This window comes from Chelon labrosus, assembly GCF_963514085.1.
Source record: "Chelon labrosus genome assembly, chromosome: 2".
Lineage (NCBI taxonomy): Eukaryota > Metazoa > Chordata > Actinopteri > Mugiliformes > Mugilidae > Chelon > Chelon labrosus.
Window position 1 is genome coordinate 33,124,759 of NC_140338.1, and position 17,980 is coordinate 33,142,738.

Below are 17,980 nucleotides of genomic sequence, written 5' to 3' on the forward strand. Positions count from 1 at the left end.
TTCGATTCAGCTGACAAGGTAAGGGTGAGCCAAGATTATATAATGTTAAATTAATCATGTAGAAAGTAGTCCGTCTACACATCCGTAACATGACAAGTTAAACTGGACTATAAGTACAGAGATTTAGACCTGGGTCAACTTCAGGACATTATCTTGTACCAAGAAAATGGCACGGAGTGAGATGTCTTACTTTTGTACCTATCTTGGTAGTTCAAGATATGCGCCGCCTAAAGGCAAGATGGCGAACAGCAGCAAATACAAGCTAAGAGACATTCAGATCTACTGTGGACAAACAGCTATAAAAGTAGTTGAAAGCATTTAAACTACAATCATAACATTAAATTGTTACAACAAAAATCTGTAAAGCCTGTAAAATATTTTCTGTATTTTTCTGTAGGAAAATGCATGCAAAATAAACAATAAAGCTGTTAAAAACCCTAACTCTAACCCCCCCTCCCCCATAATAGTACAGAATAGAAACAGTTACAGTTACTGTAACAGTTGTCCATCTGTGGTCTGGTCGGTAATCCAACATGGCCATGACAATAGAGACATCCAGAAAGAGGAACATCTGTAATGCCTGATATAATCCCATGACATTGTTACAGTGCTCTGCAGTTTGTTACTGAAGAGGAGAGCACATACAGGCCTATTCCATTAATATTCATAAATATTAAAAGCCGGCATCAACAGTGTATTACGTTTATTTAAATTCACAATTCCATATACAGCTGAAATTAATACGTTTGTAATAAAGACAGAATTAACTTACAAAAATGTGCCAGTCCAGTTAAACAGAAAACAGAAAGTAACTCATTCATTCATCTTCTCTAACCGCTTGTCCTGTGAAGGGTCGTCTGGAGCCTATCCCAGCTGTCACTGGATGAGAGGCAGGGTACACCCTGGACAGGTCTCCAGTCTATCACAAGGCTAACACATAGAGACAGACAACCATTCACACTCACACCTACAGCCAATTTAGAACCACCAGTGAACCCGGTGAGAGCCCACGCAGACACAGGGAGAACATGCAAACTCCACACAGAAAGGCTCCAGTCGGCTGGTGGATTCAAACCCGGAACCTTCTTGCTGTGAGGCATCATTGCTAACCACCACACCACTGTGCAGCCCCACAAAGTAACTACAAAAATTCAAATATATATATAATATTTAAGGTAATAAATATGATATTTTGTATTAAAGTCTCGTGCTGCAGAGCAGTGCAACTTGAACAGTGTGTTAGAGTGTTAGAGTGTTCCCGTAGTGCCAGGTATAGTCCTTTGGCAGAGACAGATTTCTTAAGCCAAACTGACATGTTCAGGAGCATCTTTATGGAGGAGAGCTTTCCGTCTGCAGTGTCCTAAGAAGATACTCTTTGCAAACCAGCAGGGGAAATCATTCCTGTCATTTCCCTCTTCTCAAGTTGGCTTCATCTACATCAAAGAGAGACCATGTTAGGAGGGTACATTCACATATGAACTCAGAAAGACATGGCTGTACAGTATCAGGCTTAACAACAATATCCTACGCGAGTAGTCTTCTGGTGTCATGGGGTGAGAGATGATCTTTCTCAAGGCCTCCATCCACTCCCTCTGCTCCTGCTCATGTTCACACATGAACACAAACTGCCTGCTAGGAGTCTCCAGTGTAATCCCACAGTGCCACCGACCACCCCTCATGCTCCGGCCGTTACTCTCTGAAACATGGTAGCCATGGCTCTCTGTGCCAATGAAAACTGCACCCAGCTCTGAGGCATCCTGCCAAAGCAAACAGCACAACTATAATTAAATACATTATGTTTTATCTCATATCAGATTAACGGATGCATTTGGTTTAATGTCAGCTTCCAAAATACAAATTCTTTGAATGATTAATTGTCTTATTGTTTGAGTTTTAGACTTATTTCTCAATTCCTCACTGAATTGAGTTTCATTTTTTAAGAGTTGTTTGTTTAATTGCACCCCTACTTTTCACAGACACTTTAGATGTCACAGCCAATTTTCTATTCATTACCAGTGGAGATTTAAAATATAGAAGCATTCTGTTCCTTGAGCACAGTGTGAACCACCTCTTCTTGAAAGGCTCCCGTTGCTGAAAACACACAAACACACACTAGTCCATTAGTTTGGCAGGTAAACTAAAGATAAATGTATGTGGTCACTTAAATGAATAAATTCAGATAACTAACACACCGTTGGGCCAGTTTTCTCCATGTACCCCTCCTTCAGGCAACCTGTTGTTATCTGTGGTATTAACTGTGCAAAGGAACACAGGTAACACAGGATGTTAATCAAACAACAGTAGCCATTTTTAAAAATTAACAGTTGCAATCAAAACTCTTCAACTCTGTCTATGTTTCCTAATTGTCAAGAACTAAAAATTGTGATATACTTGCACAAGTATACGATTGGATTAATTATTTGTTAATGCAATACAGATGTGTCATGATCATTCAGTATGCCGTTATTTTGAACATTCCTTCAGCTCAACGTAAGAAACATGACAAAGAAAAAAGCAGCAGTCTCCATAGCTAAGAGAAAAATCTATTTTGTAACAACAAAAAGGCACTTATTTTAAAATAAGAAACACTTGGGTGTGATAGAAGGAGCAGTTAATGCCTCACCCACTCCATTCTTGATCAAAATGCATATCAAAATAAAGTTGAAAATGCAAGAAAAACAGGAAGATGCCTTGAAGGGTCAATGACAGAAAACTGGAACTATCCAGATTCATGGATCAGGGTTTCTTTATTTTGAAGACTATCAGTGCGTAAATAGAAGCTTGGTAATCAGCAATCTTTTTTAGCAAAAATGCAATGCTACAAACGACCAAGTCAGCCTGGTTCAGGAATAGTTCTTGAAACATCGGCCACCTTAGTCTTCAGATTCGAATCCCAATGAAAATCTTTGTGAGATTTAAAGAAAGCAGAAAGAAAACCAAAAAAATCTTACAAGCTGAGCATTTTCTCCAAATAAATTATATTGACATTATTAAACTTTCTATTCCCCAATAATCATGTGGGCATGTTCTGATTAAATGTACATCTTGCAGGTTGAGCAGGTTGAATAATTTTAATTGCAACTTTGAGCGTTTATTCTTAATGAAAAGGTGTCTTACATCATTGTCCCGAAGAGAGGGATGTTTCTTCTGGAGGTATGCAAAGCGTGTCGCCCGAATGGCATTGAAAAAGGACACAATTATCTGCAAGCAGTCAGATATAGAATGGTTTACCATAGCTGGATGATCAATACATACAGTAAGCTGCCTGTCAAATCATATGTTGAGTGTGAAGAGAATTTATTTATTTGGTTTCCATGTTACATAGTTTGCATGCTGTTAAAGGTAGATACAGCGCTATAGCACTTGGCCTCACCTCCCCATTCTCATGGTAAACAAATAAGTTCCTCATACGTTCTTCCTCCAGATAGGAGATCTGCAGACCGTGAGCATGGCCAATCTTTTCTGGCTGGAAAACTGCATTCAGGTCCTTCATGCTGATGACTGCTTTGGGAACCTTGGACTTAATTTTTAAAAAGAGGATTTCAAAAGGTATTTGACTGTAACCCAAGCTCTTAAATCATTGCAAACTAAATGGTCATATGACAAAATAAAATTCTCACATCCTCTTTAATGAAGTATCTCAGGGTGAAGTCTTTCTGCAACAGCAGGAAGTTCCTCTTAAGAAACTGCTTGTTGTCTTTGCCCTTCTTCCATAGTGTTGACTCATACTGATCTGGGGGGAGATACATCAAATGGTTGAGAGGAATGGAAAGGAATTAAACTACAGCATATGATCTGTATAGAAAACAAATGCAAGACAATTACCTGAATTATAAGCTTGCAAATAGTTGTTCTTTTCTCCTGTGAATTCCCTTCTCTCATACTTAGCACGGATCCACTGATCCCTAAGGACACTAAATGCAAGCAGAAAAAAAAATCAACATGTTTAAACACAACCAGCCGATGAAAACATGTGGACCTGTCACTGATGAGTTTCTTAAGCTTGTGCTAGTTCCACCTCTGTACCTAACCCTTACAGTTCAGAACTCTTCCTTTATGTATATGTGTAACATGAGCACTCCACTCCCATTTACAGAGTGTCTATAAAGTCTTCACTTTCCACTTTCACTAAGCTGATCAGGTGAATGAGTGGTAGACGCAGCGACAGTCACTCACACGCAATCTTTTTGTTGTGGCCGGTAGTAAAAGGCGGGTACACACTTCTCAAAAATGGCTTTGGCTGCAGAATTTCCCCTCTCTTGCATGAACTGAAAGCACAATGGCAAGACAATAAATAATTATTCACTCTTTTATGTCTGTAGACTCCTGCAACTCAATGTAAATTACATAAATTATAAACACACAGTCATCCATATGAAATGAAACAAACCACAAATCAATACCTCTACTAGTGAATCTTCCCAGAGATCCAACCGTATGGATTTCATTCTGCTCACAGCCGGCAAGTTACGATGCATCCCTGAGCAGTTCAGGCACACAAAGATACCAAGAGTGTAGGAGGCCCAGTCAGGCTCTGTGATAAACAATTATTACGGAGTTATTTCCTAAGAAGGAACTGAACACAATACACACTCTATGAGCCACAACAACGGTTACAATTAAGTAAAGTAAAAAATTGCAAATAAATGTCTCTTTTCTAGACAAATGTAAAGTATGGTGGCTAAATTTGAAGAAAAGTACAATTCGACGTTTGTCTTTAAATGTACTTTTTGTCTTGTGTTCACAGAGGCTGTATTAACTGTCGGCAACCGTCACAAAGTGTTGGGAGTTATAGGAGAAACAATGAGTTCATTCAACAGTTATACAGAAGCCACCTCTTCCCCTTATGAAAGTTGATAATAAAACGTGACTTGGCTATAAAGTATTGTAGTGGACATCGTTCTGTTAACAAACAACATTGCATAGCATTACATTGCATTATACAGGCTATTGTTTATCACTCTTTACACTCTGATAAGGAAAAAAAATAAATCTGAGTGAAATCAGGTAAAATATAATAATAAGCGCTGCAAAAAATAAAAAAGTTAAACAGTGCTTTTATATGTATTCTAATGAATATATTTTGGTCATGAATGTCTTTCAGTGTACTCACCAGGAGCTCCACAGTCAGCACATAAGTTGTTACCCGGCCGTCGCACTAACTCGAGCAGGATTTTGTTATTTCTATCCAGAGAGGCCATAAGTGAAGGTAGTTTGCTTCTGTCAGATTGACAGTCAAATCCCCAAAAAACAGCTAGTATGTGTTAAGTCCATGTTGATTCTACGCGTTGTACGGTATGGAGCTCTTCTGTACTGTTACTGATGAAAACATAATTTTTTTCTCTCTGGCCAGTGGCTCAGTATTTCCTCTTACTAGGGCAGCATCATGAAGTTGATTGTTCTGCATACAAGCGCAGAGGTCCAGAAATAACAGAGAAAGGAAGTGAAACAGACGTCACTCTTCTGCAGGGTGACTGAATTACAGCATCAGATTTGTACCTCATAGAAAACTATATATACACTGCCACTTAAAAGTATTTGTGCCCCTAAGAAGTGTCTACATTTCGGCATAGAAATGTCTCAGAACATAAGCGGATTTTCACACAAGTACACAGAAAGAACCCAATGAAACAAATGAAATACTTGTGTATTTGTGTATTCAGGAAAATAAGCTGATATTCCATATCAATGTAAGTGGACCTCAAGGATTACAAGTTAACTTCAGGTCCTAATTAGAATCCATCTGTTCAGAAGTGTTTCCAATCAATGTAATGAGGCTGTTCAGTCTCCCATTTTGTCTTTTTAGGGATTTGTCACAGCCTGATTTTCACAACACTTATTTAGTTACAGAAACATCTTCTGATGCACAACCTTGGACACATCATCAGTGTTGTTTCCTGGACTCACAGGGTGTTTCGGGTCTCGCAACAGACACCCTCCTCCAGGCGATCCGACCGAGGCTGATCAGACCCCAGCTTGTCTCCAAGTGGCATACTACTGCCCCCACTGCTCTCCCCTCTTCAACCAGACCCATCTGGATGCTTTCTCTGCTGCTTCCACGTTGTTGCTTATGGCTCTTCTTCGGTTGGCACCTGTTACGCCCAGTGTACCGTAGGCCTTGCTCAGGGTGTGGCTGGCAAATCCCAGACTGCCCACTGCCACTGGCATATATCTGGTCCACTACCCATTCGTCCGACACTGCTCCACCATCTCCTGGTATTTCTCCCTCTTTCTCTCTTGAGCCTCCTCCATCCTCTCCTCCCAGGGCACTGTTAGCTCCATCATGATTAGTTGTCTTGCGGCCTCAGAGACCAAGATGATGTCAGGTCTCAGTGTGGACTGGGTGATGTGTGATGGAATCTTCAGTTGCCTCTCTAGGTCAGTTGTCATCGCCCAGTCTCGGCCCGTGGAGAGCAAACCAACAGAGCAGCTTTTTGGTGTTCTTTCTGGCCTTTGTCATTCCTTGACAAACTGAATCGCCTTGGCTGTGGCTTGGCGGTATCGGCTGTCCTTGATCCCCTTGCTGATTGCCTCTGCAATGGATCTGAGGACCTGATCGTGCCTCCATCAATACCGGCCCTCACTTAGTGCCTTGGAGCAGCTGCTCAAGATGTGCTCTGGTGTCCCTGGCTTGAAACACAGGGGGTATGCTGGTGTCTCTGTTTTGCTGCATGTGCACAGGTTAGATGGCTAGCTTTCAGTGGACTTCAGAATAAGAGTTACTGTTGATCACCAGGCTGGAAAAGCTTAAAACAATCTCTAGAGAGTTTGGGATCCACAAGTCTCTCAGCCATAGATTGCTCAACTTAATCTGACTGGCACAACCAGTCTGCTATGGTAAGGACAACCCTGTGGTTATGATGCCCTCCTGTGTCTGCTTTGGGTGCCTACAACTATATGCTTGGATATGTGTGGAAGGTTTACCAGGTTCTTCAGCCAGGATGGTGTTATACTTACAGATATGCTCTTACCAGATTGCTGACCTTTTTCACTATGTTTCCAGTCACACCAGTTATGCTCATTGCTGGGTGCCACACATGGAAAACACTCCTCATTGACCTGGATCTGAGGGATTGACATGAGACAATACAAAGTCCAAACGAAGAATGGACACAAAGCAAAACACACAAAATATTCCAGAAAACACATCTTAAAAGCAGGCGTATCTTCTCATTTTTGATTTCCACAGAGAAACGCTGCTAGATCTCTCCAAAACCAAAACATGTGATATTGTTTTAACAGAAGGGTTTGTTTTTATCTTGCTTCTTTAAGCCTCTTCTTCACTTACACCTCACAGTGACATACAACTCCACCTCAGTCTGAACAGAAACTTCCAATCAACCACAAACGGACAACACACAGCTGCTTGAGTAAAAAAAAAATAATAATTAAAAATTGCAATTTAGGCACTATGTGTTAAAAGCTGTGTATTTCCCACATTGATTGCATTAAATCTGAGATTTGTAATTTTAAGGTAGAATCACTTTTAAAACAATATCCTGGGACACAGAACAACATCTGTATATAGCGTACAACATTTACTATACTACTATATAATAGGGGACAGCCTGCAGGATGCATCATGTGACTTATCCCTTGGATTGTAATCAAACCGTTGACTATGATTAAGACATTAAACGCAATAATAATCATGAATCAGTGTCGTGTGGTTTTGTGCAGTATCTCTACGCCTCACATACAGTTAAAATAGACACACACACATTTAATTGGTACAATAAAGTGGGAAGAAATTTTATTCCGGAACCAATTAAAGTGGTGATGTTGTTGCACACCGGTCAGGTGAGACCGACGGACAAGGACAAAGTTATCCAACTTGTATGATGTTGTATCTTTAACGCTTGAATATTTATTTAAAGAAACGACGATGTGGGTCGCCAGGCGGTTACTGTCGGTGGCTGTCCAGAGAGGCAAGCGTTTGTAGTGACATTATCTGTCTTTGTTCAAATGTCCATCGACAGAAACTATGTAGCTTGCTAAATGGAAATGCGAGCGTGTCCTGAGTGTGTGCTTTATCTTTTCAGACCCTTCTTTGCTCTTATTTTGTTTTATTTGTGTGTTTATGCTTAACATATCTATTTCAAGTGAGTTCTAAGTCTTTTTTTTTATATATATCTTCCACAGCTCAGTATGCGGGGCAGTCGGGTTTGTTCCGCCGCCTTCAGTATGGCTCCCTGGAGCTGCGCTACCTCCAGTGCACATGTTGCTGGAGAAGCCGGGTACCCATGGCATGCTTTGAGACCTTCAACGCCACCCTCTCCTCTTCCTCCTCCCCCGAGCGCTGCAAGGAGGACATCAGCAGAGCCCTGGACGACTGCTACACCCCCGTGCAGCGGGACACCATCCTGCAGCTCCTCAACACTGCCTCGCAGACAGAGCTGGCCCGCGTAAAGCTCCTGAGAGGCCGCAAGTCGGTGAACATTGTGGAGTACAGGACGAAAAATGGACCCTTTAAAACTCTGGAAAGTGTGGTGAATGTGCCGCTGCTGAAGCACAAAAGCGCTGTCATAGTCTTCAACTCCATTCTCAACCCTGTTAAGAAGGAGAAGAAAGTGAAGATACAGCTGGCCAAGTTTATCCGGCCGGAGGTTGACAGGTCCTGGTTGGAGGTCAGAATACTCACTGGTTTATATGTGTTGACATGTGTAAGAATTTGAGCGAATATGAGTATAAAAAGGGCCAAATTGTGAAGGAACAGTGGTGAACCGGTGACAGGGTCAAGGGTGGCCAAAGCTCATTGGTGCACGTGGGGGGTGAAGGCTGGCCCTGTGATCCAATCCAACAGACTAGCTACTGTAGCTGAAATTGCCAAAGAAGATAATCCAGGTTGATAAAAAGGTGTCAGAATACACAGTGCATCACAGTTGGTTGCGTATTGGGCTGCATAGCTGCCGAAAGCACCAACATGTAAGCATCAGAACTAGTCCATGAGGCAATGGTACAAGGTGTCCTGGTATGACGAATCACTTTTTCTTTTACATCACATGGATGGCTGGATGTGTGTGCCTGGGGAAGAGAAGGCACCAGGCTGCACTGTGGCAAGAAGACAAACTGGTGGAGCCAGTGTGATGCTTTGGACAATGTTTTTAACCTTGGGTCATAATGTTATGCCTGATTTATATATGAAGTCATGTGACCAAGTACGGAATGAGTACCATCAGTGGTGCAAAAGATGGTCGTGGTAATGTGTTCATACATAACATGTCGTACAAATGGGTGGACTGGGTTTTCGGTTGCCAGCTAGCTTACACATTGTCCAGGTCGAGGTGGAGGGACCAGAAAGAGAGGGGTACGAAGGAGGAGAGCAGCAGATACATTTCCTTCAGATACAGTATAGTATATAAAAATAATGCAAACAGTGCATATTAATAGGTGATACATGGGCGGCCATTAATAATGATTTAAAGTATTAACAGTAGAAAATCTTAGTGGGTTTAGTGTGTAGGACCTGTGTTAAATATTTTATCTCTAGTAAAGTCTCTTGAGCTTTTTCTGACAGTGTGGACCATGAATCCCTTGCTGTATATTTCTGTTTGATATATAAAAGCAGTGTTTTGTACTGCAGGACAGTCTCTTTCTAGTCCTGACTTCTGACTTCATTGTGATTGTGTGTTCATCGCATTACATTCCACTGTCGTTTAAAATGTTAAATATGTAAAGAGAAAACAGCATAATGCATTCTGAAAACCTGTTTTGAATCTGCTTTTGTTCACTCAGGATGCCAGTTCCATAGTGTCAATAGTGAGCGGCACTAACAAAATAGCCTGGGCGCATGTGGACCGTGCCATGACTGTATTGGATTGGCAACAGAGGGAATGTCCCAGCTTCTTGAATGGAAACTACATGGCTTCTGCTTATTTGAATGATGTGAGTGCATTGATCAAACTCTGAAAAATTAGTATTTGTACAGAAACTATCCAACAGTCTTTTGTTATAACTGTGGGATTTAAACCGATATCCAGCAGCACAATTTGTAACTCCTTTGTTCCACCAACAGGTCTCTTCAGTCGTGGCACAGTTGCCGTCAGCAGATTTCTATATAATTGAGAAAGCCATCTCAGCCCAGAATACAGCTCTGTTCCCCATCATGGCCCATATGAGGACTGTGGAGGCTATGCTGTTTGCTCTGCTGGAGCCCAAAACCCCCATACCAGAGCCCAATATCCCTCCCAAGTGGGTTTCAACAAATATCAGCCACAAGGTGCACTAAAATATACAACAACTTACTTATAGTAACATTTCAAATGAAATATGTTTCATTTCCGCAGGGTTCTCAATATGATGCGGACTGCAGTGGGGCGCCATTTTGGACTGATGATGGGCGAGTCTCGCACCAGCGGGGCGCCGACAGTGCAACGGCTTATGTCTGACTCTGTGACTCAGAAGCTTCCCAGGATAAACTTTCCCCATGAGCTGCTGATGAAGTACAGGAATTACTTCCAAATGGACAGCAGAAGAGAAGGAGAAGAACTGTGCGATGCCCTACTTCAGGCTTTGACTTTTTACGAGCTGCTCAGTGAGTCTTCCTCTTAGTCGCCACCTGAACTCATCACCTCATCTACATCTACAAAGACAAACCTCAAAGAAGGCATTCTGAGCCCTTTTGAACTTTTCTGAACAATATGGTGGAGTTACATTTAAAGAATTAAATATTCTTATTAAAAACATACAGTTTTCAGGATCCCTGAGCATGTGAGCTGCTGCAGTGTTTTATTATTATTACTGCCAAAAACCTCGATAGTTCCAGAAAGTTAAAGACTTCCATCTTCCTACTGTCTGAGAATTTTCTCTCCTGTTGATTTGTGTCTTCTGGATTTTGTACATGGATCTTACCAGCAACCCCGGACAGTACCTGAACAATCAGTGTACTTTACGTTCTTTAAAATAAGTTGGATTCATTTACAAATATAGATATTTTATTTAGCTTTCATGGTTGCACTTACATGTAAATAAAACCTTACTTCCCATCATGAAATTCTTTTGCTTCACAGTACTATGGTGAAATAAAACCAGTCAGGAGCAGTAGTGAGGATGTCGGGTTCAGGTGAAATCTTCTGCCAAGAGTTGCATTGTTGACTTTGAGAGGTCCATGTTTGTGCTGTTCAGGTAGTTCAGACGCCTTAAGTAAGGTGAGAGAGAGTCATTTTGAATATTGGATACAAATGATTATGATTATGAACTTAAAGAACCACATTCAACTGTAAAATATAACACATTGAATTACACTTATTTAATACAGTATTACATCATTTACTATATTAATTGGAGATACCACACATCTTGAAGTGACAGTGAATTTAAACATAAGGTGGGTATCTCACCTTGCTGGCCTCCTTTTTTGTTGCTGCGCTGTATCAGAGCGACAGATGGAGCGGAGGAACGGCATGTAGTCGACACTGACTGCCTGTCTGTTACCCAGCAGGCTGAAGGATTTGCTGCTGAGCACCGTCTTGCTCAGCTCATACCTCTGCTGGGCAGCACTGGAGGGACAGGCACAAGTAGAACATGGTGAAAATCTAGACATTTATGTGCTCTGTTTTACAATGATGTGCACAATGTCAGGAGCACAATGTCAGTTATTTTTCAAAACACGAAATACTTAGAGCATACAAATGAATCCACGTTTTAAAATACTCAGCAGGCAGAATGTTATTTCAAATGAGAACACATCTCAGTTCTTACCTCTGACTAACATCTATCAGTGTCGTTGCACTGAACATGCCTTTAGTTATATGTTGGAAATTATGTCTTGCTCCTATGTGATTTGATACACTGCTTGTCAAATGCAATTCAATGTGATAGCCCTCTGACTTGAATCTGATAGAGCTGAGACATCCACACGACTCTTATGAAGCTTATGACTTGATCAAGTATCTGTGGGATGATCCACAGAGGCCCCTCCCCTCAACCCATAGGACCCAAAGGCCCCCACTAACAACATTCTGTTACCAGACACCACAGGACACCCTCAGAAGGCCCATGTCCATTCTCTGATGAGAACTGTTTGAGGTACAAGGAAAACCTTGTATTTGTATCATGTAGATTCTACATGTACGCTGTAGTCAGATGTGTGTTCCAGGCTGGGTTTTTTAAAACATCTTGAGACAATTTGTATTGTTATTGATGCTATACAAATTAAATTGAATTAAAAGCAGACAGTAAACAATCTGAATCAGTATTAAAAAGCTGTAAGGGAGAATAGTCTCACCTTGGTGTGCACAGATGTTCAAAGCTGAAGCTGAGGCTCTGTCTTTTTGAGGAAGCAGATAAAGCCAGCCCCCCCCACCTTTTGTCCTTTGGCCCTTGTTTTTGTACTTCAGTCCATGCCTCGGACACTCTCCTCCAGCATTTCTGACACCCCAAACCTTCAACAGCAGCCTGAATATCCATCAGCATCTCCTGGCCCCTACTCCTGTATTCCTCCTCACTCATCTCATCCATAAAACTGTCCTTTAACTCCGCTCCTGTCCAGACAAACGCTTCAGCTGTGCACAAGCCTGAAACAAGCGGGTCTGCAACTGGTAGTGTGGAATCATGGTACGACATGAGGTCAAAGAAGTCAGCCAGGGCATCTAACCGGGCAGATTCCACGTTGACTGCATTTTGCTCAAACTTGTCACTTGAACTCATAGCTCTTAAAGGAGTCTCATCTAATGATGTTGTTTGGTGTTTAGGGGTCAAACTGGAAGCTGATGCAGTGATACGTTTCCTTCGGCTAAGCTTCGAGATATTCCTGACAGACTTGCTGTTGGTCACTGATACATTTGGACCGCCAATTTGGTTCTGCTGCTGGATGGGATGATCACTTTTAGATGTTGCCGGCTCAGTCTGCAGGCTGTGGACTGAAGTTTCATTGACCTCCATGGAGAGAAGAAGCTCCAGGTTGGAATAGAGTAGAGGAACACCTCTTCTCCAGCTCTGAGTTAGAAGTGTGTTCATGTCAGTTTCAGGCCAGGGTTGATGCTGAAGAATAAATACAGAAACTATTAGCTAGTGAGGTGCATTTTTTTCACATGAGGATAATGTAAAGATATCAATACTTGCCTTTAAAAGGGTGACCAGATGTTTTGGGGTTCCAGGGTTGAGACCCAGCATGTGGGCAGAGCAGCCAGTTTGAACCTGTGAGTCTAAACCTTCATCCCCTTCATTGGCATTTGAGCCTTGATAAGGAAATCAAGAAAACAGCTGACCATCTGTACTGGCGTTACAATAATATTAATCATAGTTCATTTAGATCAACTTACTCTTCACACATATAGATTCTTCAGGCGGGGTCCTTCTCTGAGATGCCCGTCTCCCAACGCTGTGCACCCAGAGTTGCAGCTGCAGCAGGCAGCGTCTAATATCACCACAGGTGAGTCTGAAGAGGCTGCCAACGTCATCCAAATCCATTCTCACTTGCTCAGCCAAACACACCAGCTGCAGGTAACTACAGACACTCCCCTTTGGAAAGAAGGCGTAAATAAACTGGATTATTTTTATTCAAATTTGCTAGATGCTGCATATGCCACACCAAGTTTTTTCTGTAGCTGTACAAAGATGTCAGGGTTAATTTTGACTTACTGAGCATGGGGTTTTAAAAATGATTTCCTCCAAGCTGTTGCCAAATCTCTCTTTGAATGAAGGATCTGAGGAAGACATTTGTTTTGAGTCACAGATCATATTCAAATGGATTCTATTCAAAATTTCACCATGATTTTAAGTTTACCATTTGTAGTCAGAATAATTGGTCTTTTAGTGGTTTTCATGAAAGCTCTGATGGCTGCAAGGAAACCAACGTCATCATCAAATATGACATCAACCTGTGAGAGCAGACAAAACAAACACGGCTGTTATGTTAAATCCATTTCTTTACAGGTCTTACTGTGTGGTGTTGCTTTACCTCTTCAAACAGGATGAGGGATGTGGCAGTCTTTTTTTCCTGTGGCACAATTTGCACAGCGGCTGGTGGTGAGGTGATGTTTGGTTTTTGAGCTGGTGAAGGGCCACCAGCTTGTAAGTGATCTGCCTTGTCCTTCATCTTAAAGAAGTGCGCCAAAGTGAGTGTAGCTGGTTTAGCTTTTATCTTGCGATTAGAGCAGTTCTTCGCTGCTCTCTTTTTTGAGGTAGACGTGACATTTTTAGGAAGTACAGTTTTTCCTGTTAAAGAAAAGGAGCATGTCAAATATGATCAAATCAGGCCTCTATTGACATCTACAGATATACATTTTAACACCACTCAAATCTGACATCATAAGGTTTTCAACCTTATCACAGAACAAGTAAAAGACCATCAATGATTATCTGGGTCGCTGAAGATCATCATTTCCTGTGTCCTACCAGGTAAAGGCTCAGATTTAGAAGTGCAGCTGTTGGTGATGTAGTTGGTGAAGTACGCTGGTTTCAGTGGGTCTTTCCCCGTCATCTCCACTAGGTGGGACTGCGTAGCCTCCATCAGCTGGGACTGAACGTGGCGACCACTGCGCTGTGAGGAGCAGTTCACCTCAAATACCTTTTATTGAAAAATCGGAAAATTTAATGTCCAAATAATGTTTTGATCCTTGTGGTAAAAGCCAAATTATATCAACAGTAGCTTAGTAATGCATTTTTGACTAGTTGTCATTAAAACTGAGCAGTTTTATTACTGCCTCATACAGTCTAGGACCCAAACTGCTCTCAGTTACCAAACAGTAGGTCTGTGAGTGACATATTTCTGTGTAGTAAGACATAACAGTAATAGAGGACTGAAGACTATCGTGCATCTTACAAAAACATTGAACATGGTTATGCAGGATGACCAAATATCTTGAAATGTTGCACTGTGTTTGAACAAAGCTTTAAAATGACCAAATAAATGTGGGTTTAATTGAAAATGGCAATTTAACTGTATTAAGCCAGTTGTGCAGACACTGTTGAGTGAATAATTTTACACTTTGTGGAGGGTCTTTGAAAAGCTTTTAGATTATCTATTTTCATAACTGAAAACATTTTGGCTTATGTGATAATTCCCGAGAACGTTTTTAGTTACTACATGTTGATTGTTGCACTGACTTTCTAGTGAAATTTTGTGATTCAAACATGACAGTCAGTCATGTTAGTATAGCTGCGGTTCTCAGTGGTGAGCTAATACTAATATTAATCCCACCAATAATCAATATTTGTTTGAACGAATGAATATGTCATGTTTTAGGTGGTCAACTTTAAATATATTCACACGGATGTAAACAACCAGCTTTGAGAGCATGGATCGACAAATCCAAATTCCCACCTTGAAGCCGAGCTCCTGAGCACAGGCATACACTGAGGCAGTTTTCCCCACACCTGGCGGTCCTGTGATCAGCATTGTGTTACACAGCTGCTCCTCTTCATCATCATCTGACCCAGACTCACCACGGAAGTCTCCCCAGTCCCACGAGTCTGCATAGTGGGGCAGTCAGAATTACTTTCTCTCCAAAACATTAAAATAAAATCATGTGAATTCCTCAAAACGAGCAGGCTTGTGACAAATTTTCATTAAACAACGAGATGCCGGTTCATACCATTAGTGTTTTCTTCTTGTTCCACTTGCTCCATTTTTCTGCTCTCGTCACAGTCGGCTCTCAGTTTCCACATCTTCAACCAACTAAAGTCCAGAGAAGAAAATAAATCAATGCTCCACATGCTTAATTCAAGTTTAATATATTGCTAAGACATAGCCTTGTATGTAAGACTCACCTGTGCAACTTATTCACCGAGTCAGAATTACCAATAACTTCACTTGAATGCCGCGGTCTGTACTTCTCTGTCCAGAGAACATCCTCAAACCAGGAAACTAGACAAAGAAAGGAAACAGTTGATTTAAATGACATAAAACATGTGACAAGTATAAAAATAAAACTGATGAGCATGGGGCAAGCTTTACCTCTTTGGAGATTGTCAGACGTTTGTAGTAACTGAGCATCTGATGTAGCAGTAGTAGTATCTGTCCACACAGATTTGGGACTGTGGGTGTTCAGCAGGCCTGCTGGGTTTCCACTTTGCTGCTCCAGTTTGTGACTGCAGCTCAGCTTGCTGTTTCTGTGATGCTTCTTTACAGGAAGGACTATAATTTCCTGGACATCCTGTCCTGACAGGTGACCAGCAGCACCTTCTGCATTAGGACTAGACCTCAGACGCTTGGGTACCCTGTCAGAGATTTCAATTACCCGCTTCCTCTTCTCGTTTTGTAAGGAGCTTGGATGTGAGGGGTGCTCTGCTTTGGAAAGAAAAAAGAAATCCGGTTATAGGCACTTTAGAAAATGATTTGCTTGATTTAATAAATTACATGTAATGATGAATGCTCACAGACTGATAAAGGCTCAGTCTCACCGGTGGAGGAACACTCCTGCAGCCTTTCACTTGCTTTTGTCTGCAAAGTCTTGAACACTGTCCTGACTGGAAATGCTGGATTAGATGTTTGGATTTCTTCCAGAGACCTATGCAGAGATGACTGTGAAAGCTGTCCTCTCCGGGTGGACAGGACGGACCCATGATTCACCGGCAGGTTACACTCTGCAGGTGGACTTATCACGTCTTGCACATCCTCACTCTGCGTCCTCTCTATTGTCTGACCTCCATCCCTGCTTTGCCTACTCTTGCTGTGTTTTATTGTGCTTAAGAAAATTGGCGCAATTGTACTGCCCTTTGCGCATAATTTCCTCTTCACCTGCAAATGTTTAACTTGTCTTTTGGAAAATCCCACAGAAGCTGCCGCAGCAGCATTTGAGCTGTCTTTGTCTTTAGCAGCCGCCTGTGTTAAATCAATTTCTGGTAAGCTTTCATCACCAGAGCGGCTTGAGTCTAGAACTATCACCTCCGTGGGCTGCGCTTGGCCTTTTCTTTGATATACTGTAATCTTTGTTCCCCTTTTTAGTTTGTTTCGCATCGTAAAAGACTTCAAATACTATCCGAATGTGAAATTCCCGCTTCCTTGTGCCGCATTGGTCGGCGTCAACGTCAATTCGTGCGACGTAAGGTTCAGTTAAAAGTGTAAAATTCTTTTCCACGGAGCTTACTAGATAGCTATACTTTTAGATAAAAGTGTGCAAAAACAAAGGCCACTAAAAAACGACATATACTCCGGAATGTTTTGTTTTATCGATCTGCATTTCCGGTATAACGTTTTAAAAGAACGCGAGATTTTGGTGCAGCCAAAGATCGTTTATACACAAAGAAATCCTACTCGTGCAGATGCAGCAACACAAACCGGAACGTTGTTTTTTTAAAAGGATTTGCTCTTGTGTTGTTCAGAGCTTTCATTGCTCTATATGTTTGTGGATGCTTTATGTTGTAGCTAGATTGTTCAAGCAACTTTAAAAGTATACGGTTAGTATGGTATACACATGGGCATCCAGCCCATCAAGGAGAGGTCTCCAATGAAGGGAAGTCCCACCCAAGCTTCCTCACCTTCCAAGTTTCATACGGTTAGAGATGAACCTGACAGAAAGGAGCTCATGAGAATTTACTATACTATATAATATCAGAATTACCTGTGCAGGTGATCTTTCTCAGTTTATTCATATTAGCCCAGATGTGGAGCCCCCATTGTGCATATATCAACTGATCTGAAACTGAAGGTAACAAAGGGGCAAAAATGATAATACAAACATCCTAAGAGATGTAGCAGAAAATCTGGATATCAGATAGAAGTAGAAGATTAAGGGGTTCAAGTATGTTAACTAAAGAGGCTTCAATGCGGTTTCGCATTGAGATTCAGTAAAGCAGAAACATATCAGGGTTTTGAAATGAGTTGTAGGAGAATGACAGATTCCTAAGAGACAGAATGCTTTACAGTAAGAAGACTTTCACCCTACAGACACTTTTTTGGAAGTCTGCAAGATCTGCACTTTACATGCAACCCTCCCTACCTGGCAAATGCACCGATCAGCCATAACTTTATGATCACTGGATGGGATAGATTACACAGGAAGTGAACAATGTGTCCTCTAAGTTGATGAGTTAGAAG

General features: G+C 41.5%; 3 protein-coding genes across 5 annotated transcripts; 1 reads left to right on the forward strand and 2 right to left on the reverse strand.

Annotated features, from left to right (window-relative positions):
- Window positions 1-647: 647 nt before the first annotated feature.
- On the reverse strand, window positions 648-5,514 carry adap2 (ArfGAP with dual PH domains 2). Of its 2 annotated transcripts, XM_084560914.1 has the most exons (11): window positions 5,114-5,514; window positions 4,404-4,534; window positions 4,177-4,268; window positions 3,826-3,914; window positions 3,621-3,733; window positions 3,374-3,520; window positions 3,118-3,201; window positions 2,193-2,255; window positions 2,014-2,091; window positions 1,529-1,757; window positions 648-1,433 (listed from the first exon to the last, which is right to left on the reverse strand). In XM_084560914.1, exons 1-11 carry the CDS (start codon window positions 5,199-5,201, stop codon window positions 1,405-1,407), a joined length of 1,143 nt encoding a protein of 380 aa, XP_084417040.1. In that variant the 5' UTR covers window positions 5,202-5,514; the 3' UTR covers window positions 648-1,404. The 2 variants fall into 2 exon arrangements, with proteins under 2 accessions (XP_084417040.1, XP_084417039.1); XM_084560913.1 differs by having other exon boundaries at window positions 648-1,757.
- Window positions 5,515-7,540: 2,026 nt separating this feature from the next.
- On the forward strand, window positions 7,541-10,551 carry tefm (transcription elongation factor, mitochondrial; the record flags this gene model as incomplete). Its single annotated transcript, XM_084558988.1, has 5 exons — window positions 7,541-7,928; window positions 8,143-8,627; window positions 9,736-9,885; window positions 10,016-10,191; window positions 10,287-10,551. The coding sequence occupies exons 1-5, from the start codon at window positions 7,886-7,888 to the stop codon at window positions 10,549-10,551; spliced, it is 1,119 nt and encodes a 372-aa protein (XP_084415114.1). The 5' UTR covers window positions 7,541-7,885.
- A 449-nt stretch (window positions 10,552-11,000) lies between these two features.
- On the reverse strand, window positions 11,001-17,837 carry atad5b (ATPase family AAA domain containing 5b). 2 transcript variants are annotated; one of them, XM_084558969.1, is made up of 14 exons: window positions 16,345-17,837; window positions 15,899-16,231; window positions 15,712-15,808; window positions 15,537-15,619; window positions 15,266-15,414; window positions 14,338-14,509; window positions 13,901-14,157; window positions 13,727-13,820; window positions 13,582-13,646; window positions 13,263-13,461; window positions 13,063-13,178; window positions 12,227-12,981; window positions 11,340-11,498; window positions 11,001-11,137 (listed from the first exon to the last, which is right to left on the reverse strand). In XM_084558969.1, the coding sequence occupies exons 1-14, from the start codon at window positions 16,898-16,900 to the stop codon at window positions 11,059-11,061; spliced, it is 3,114 nt and encodes a 1,037-aa protein (XP_084415095.1). In that variant the 5' UTR covers window positions 16,901-17,837; the 3' UTR covers window positions 11,001-11,058. The 2 variants fall into 2 exon arrangements, with proteins under 2 accessions (XP_084415095.1, XP_084415096.1); XM_084558970.1 differs by having other exon boundaries at window positions 15,899-16,228; window positions 16,345-17,756.
- Window positions 17,838-17,980: the final 143 nt, after the last annotated feature.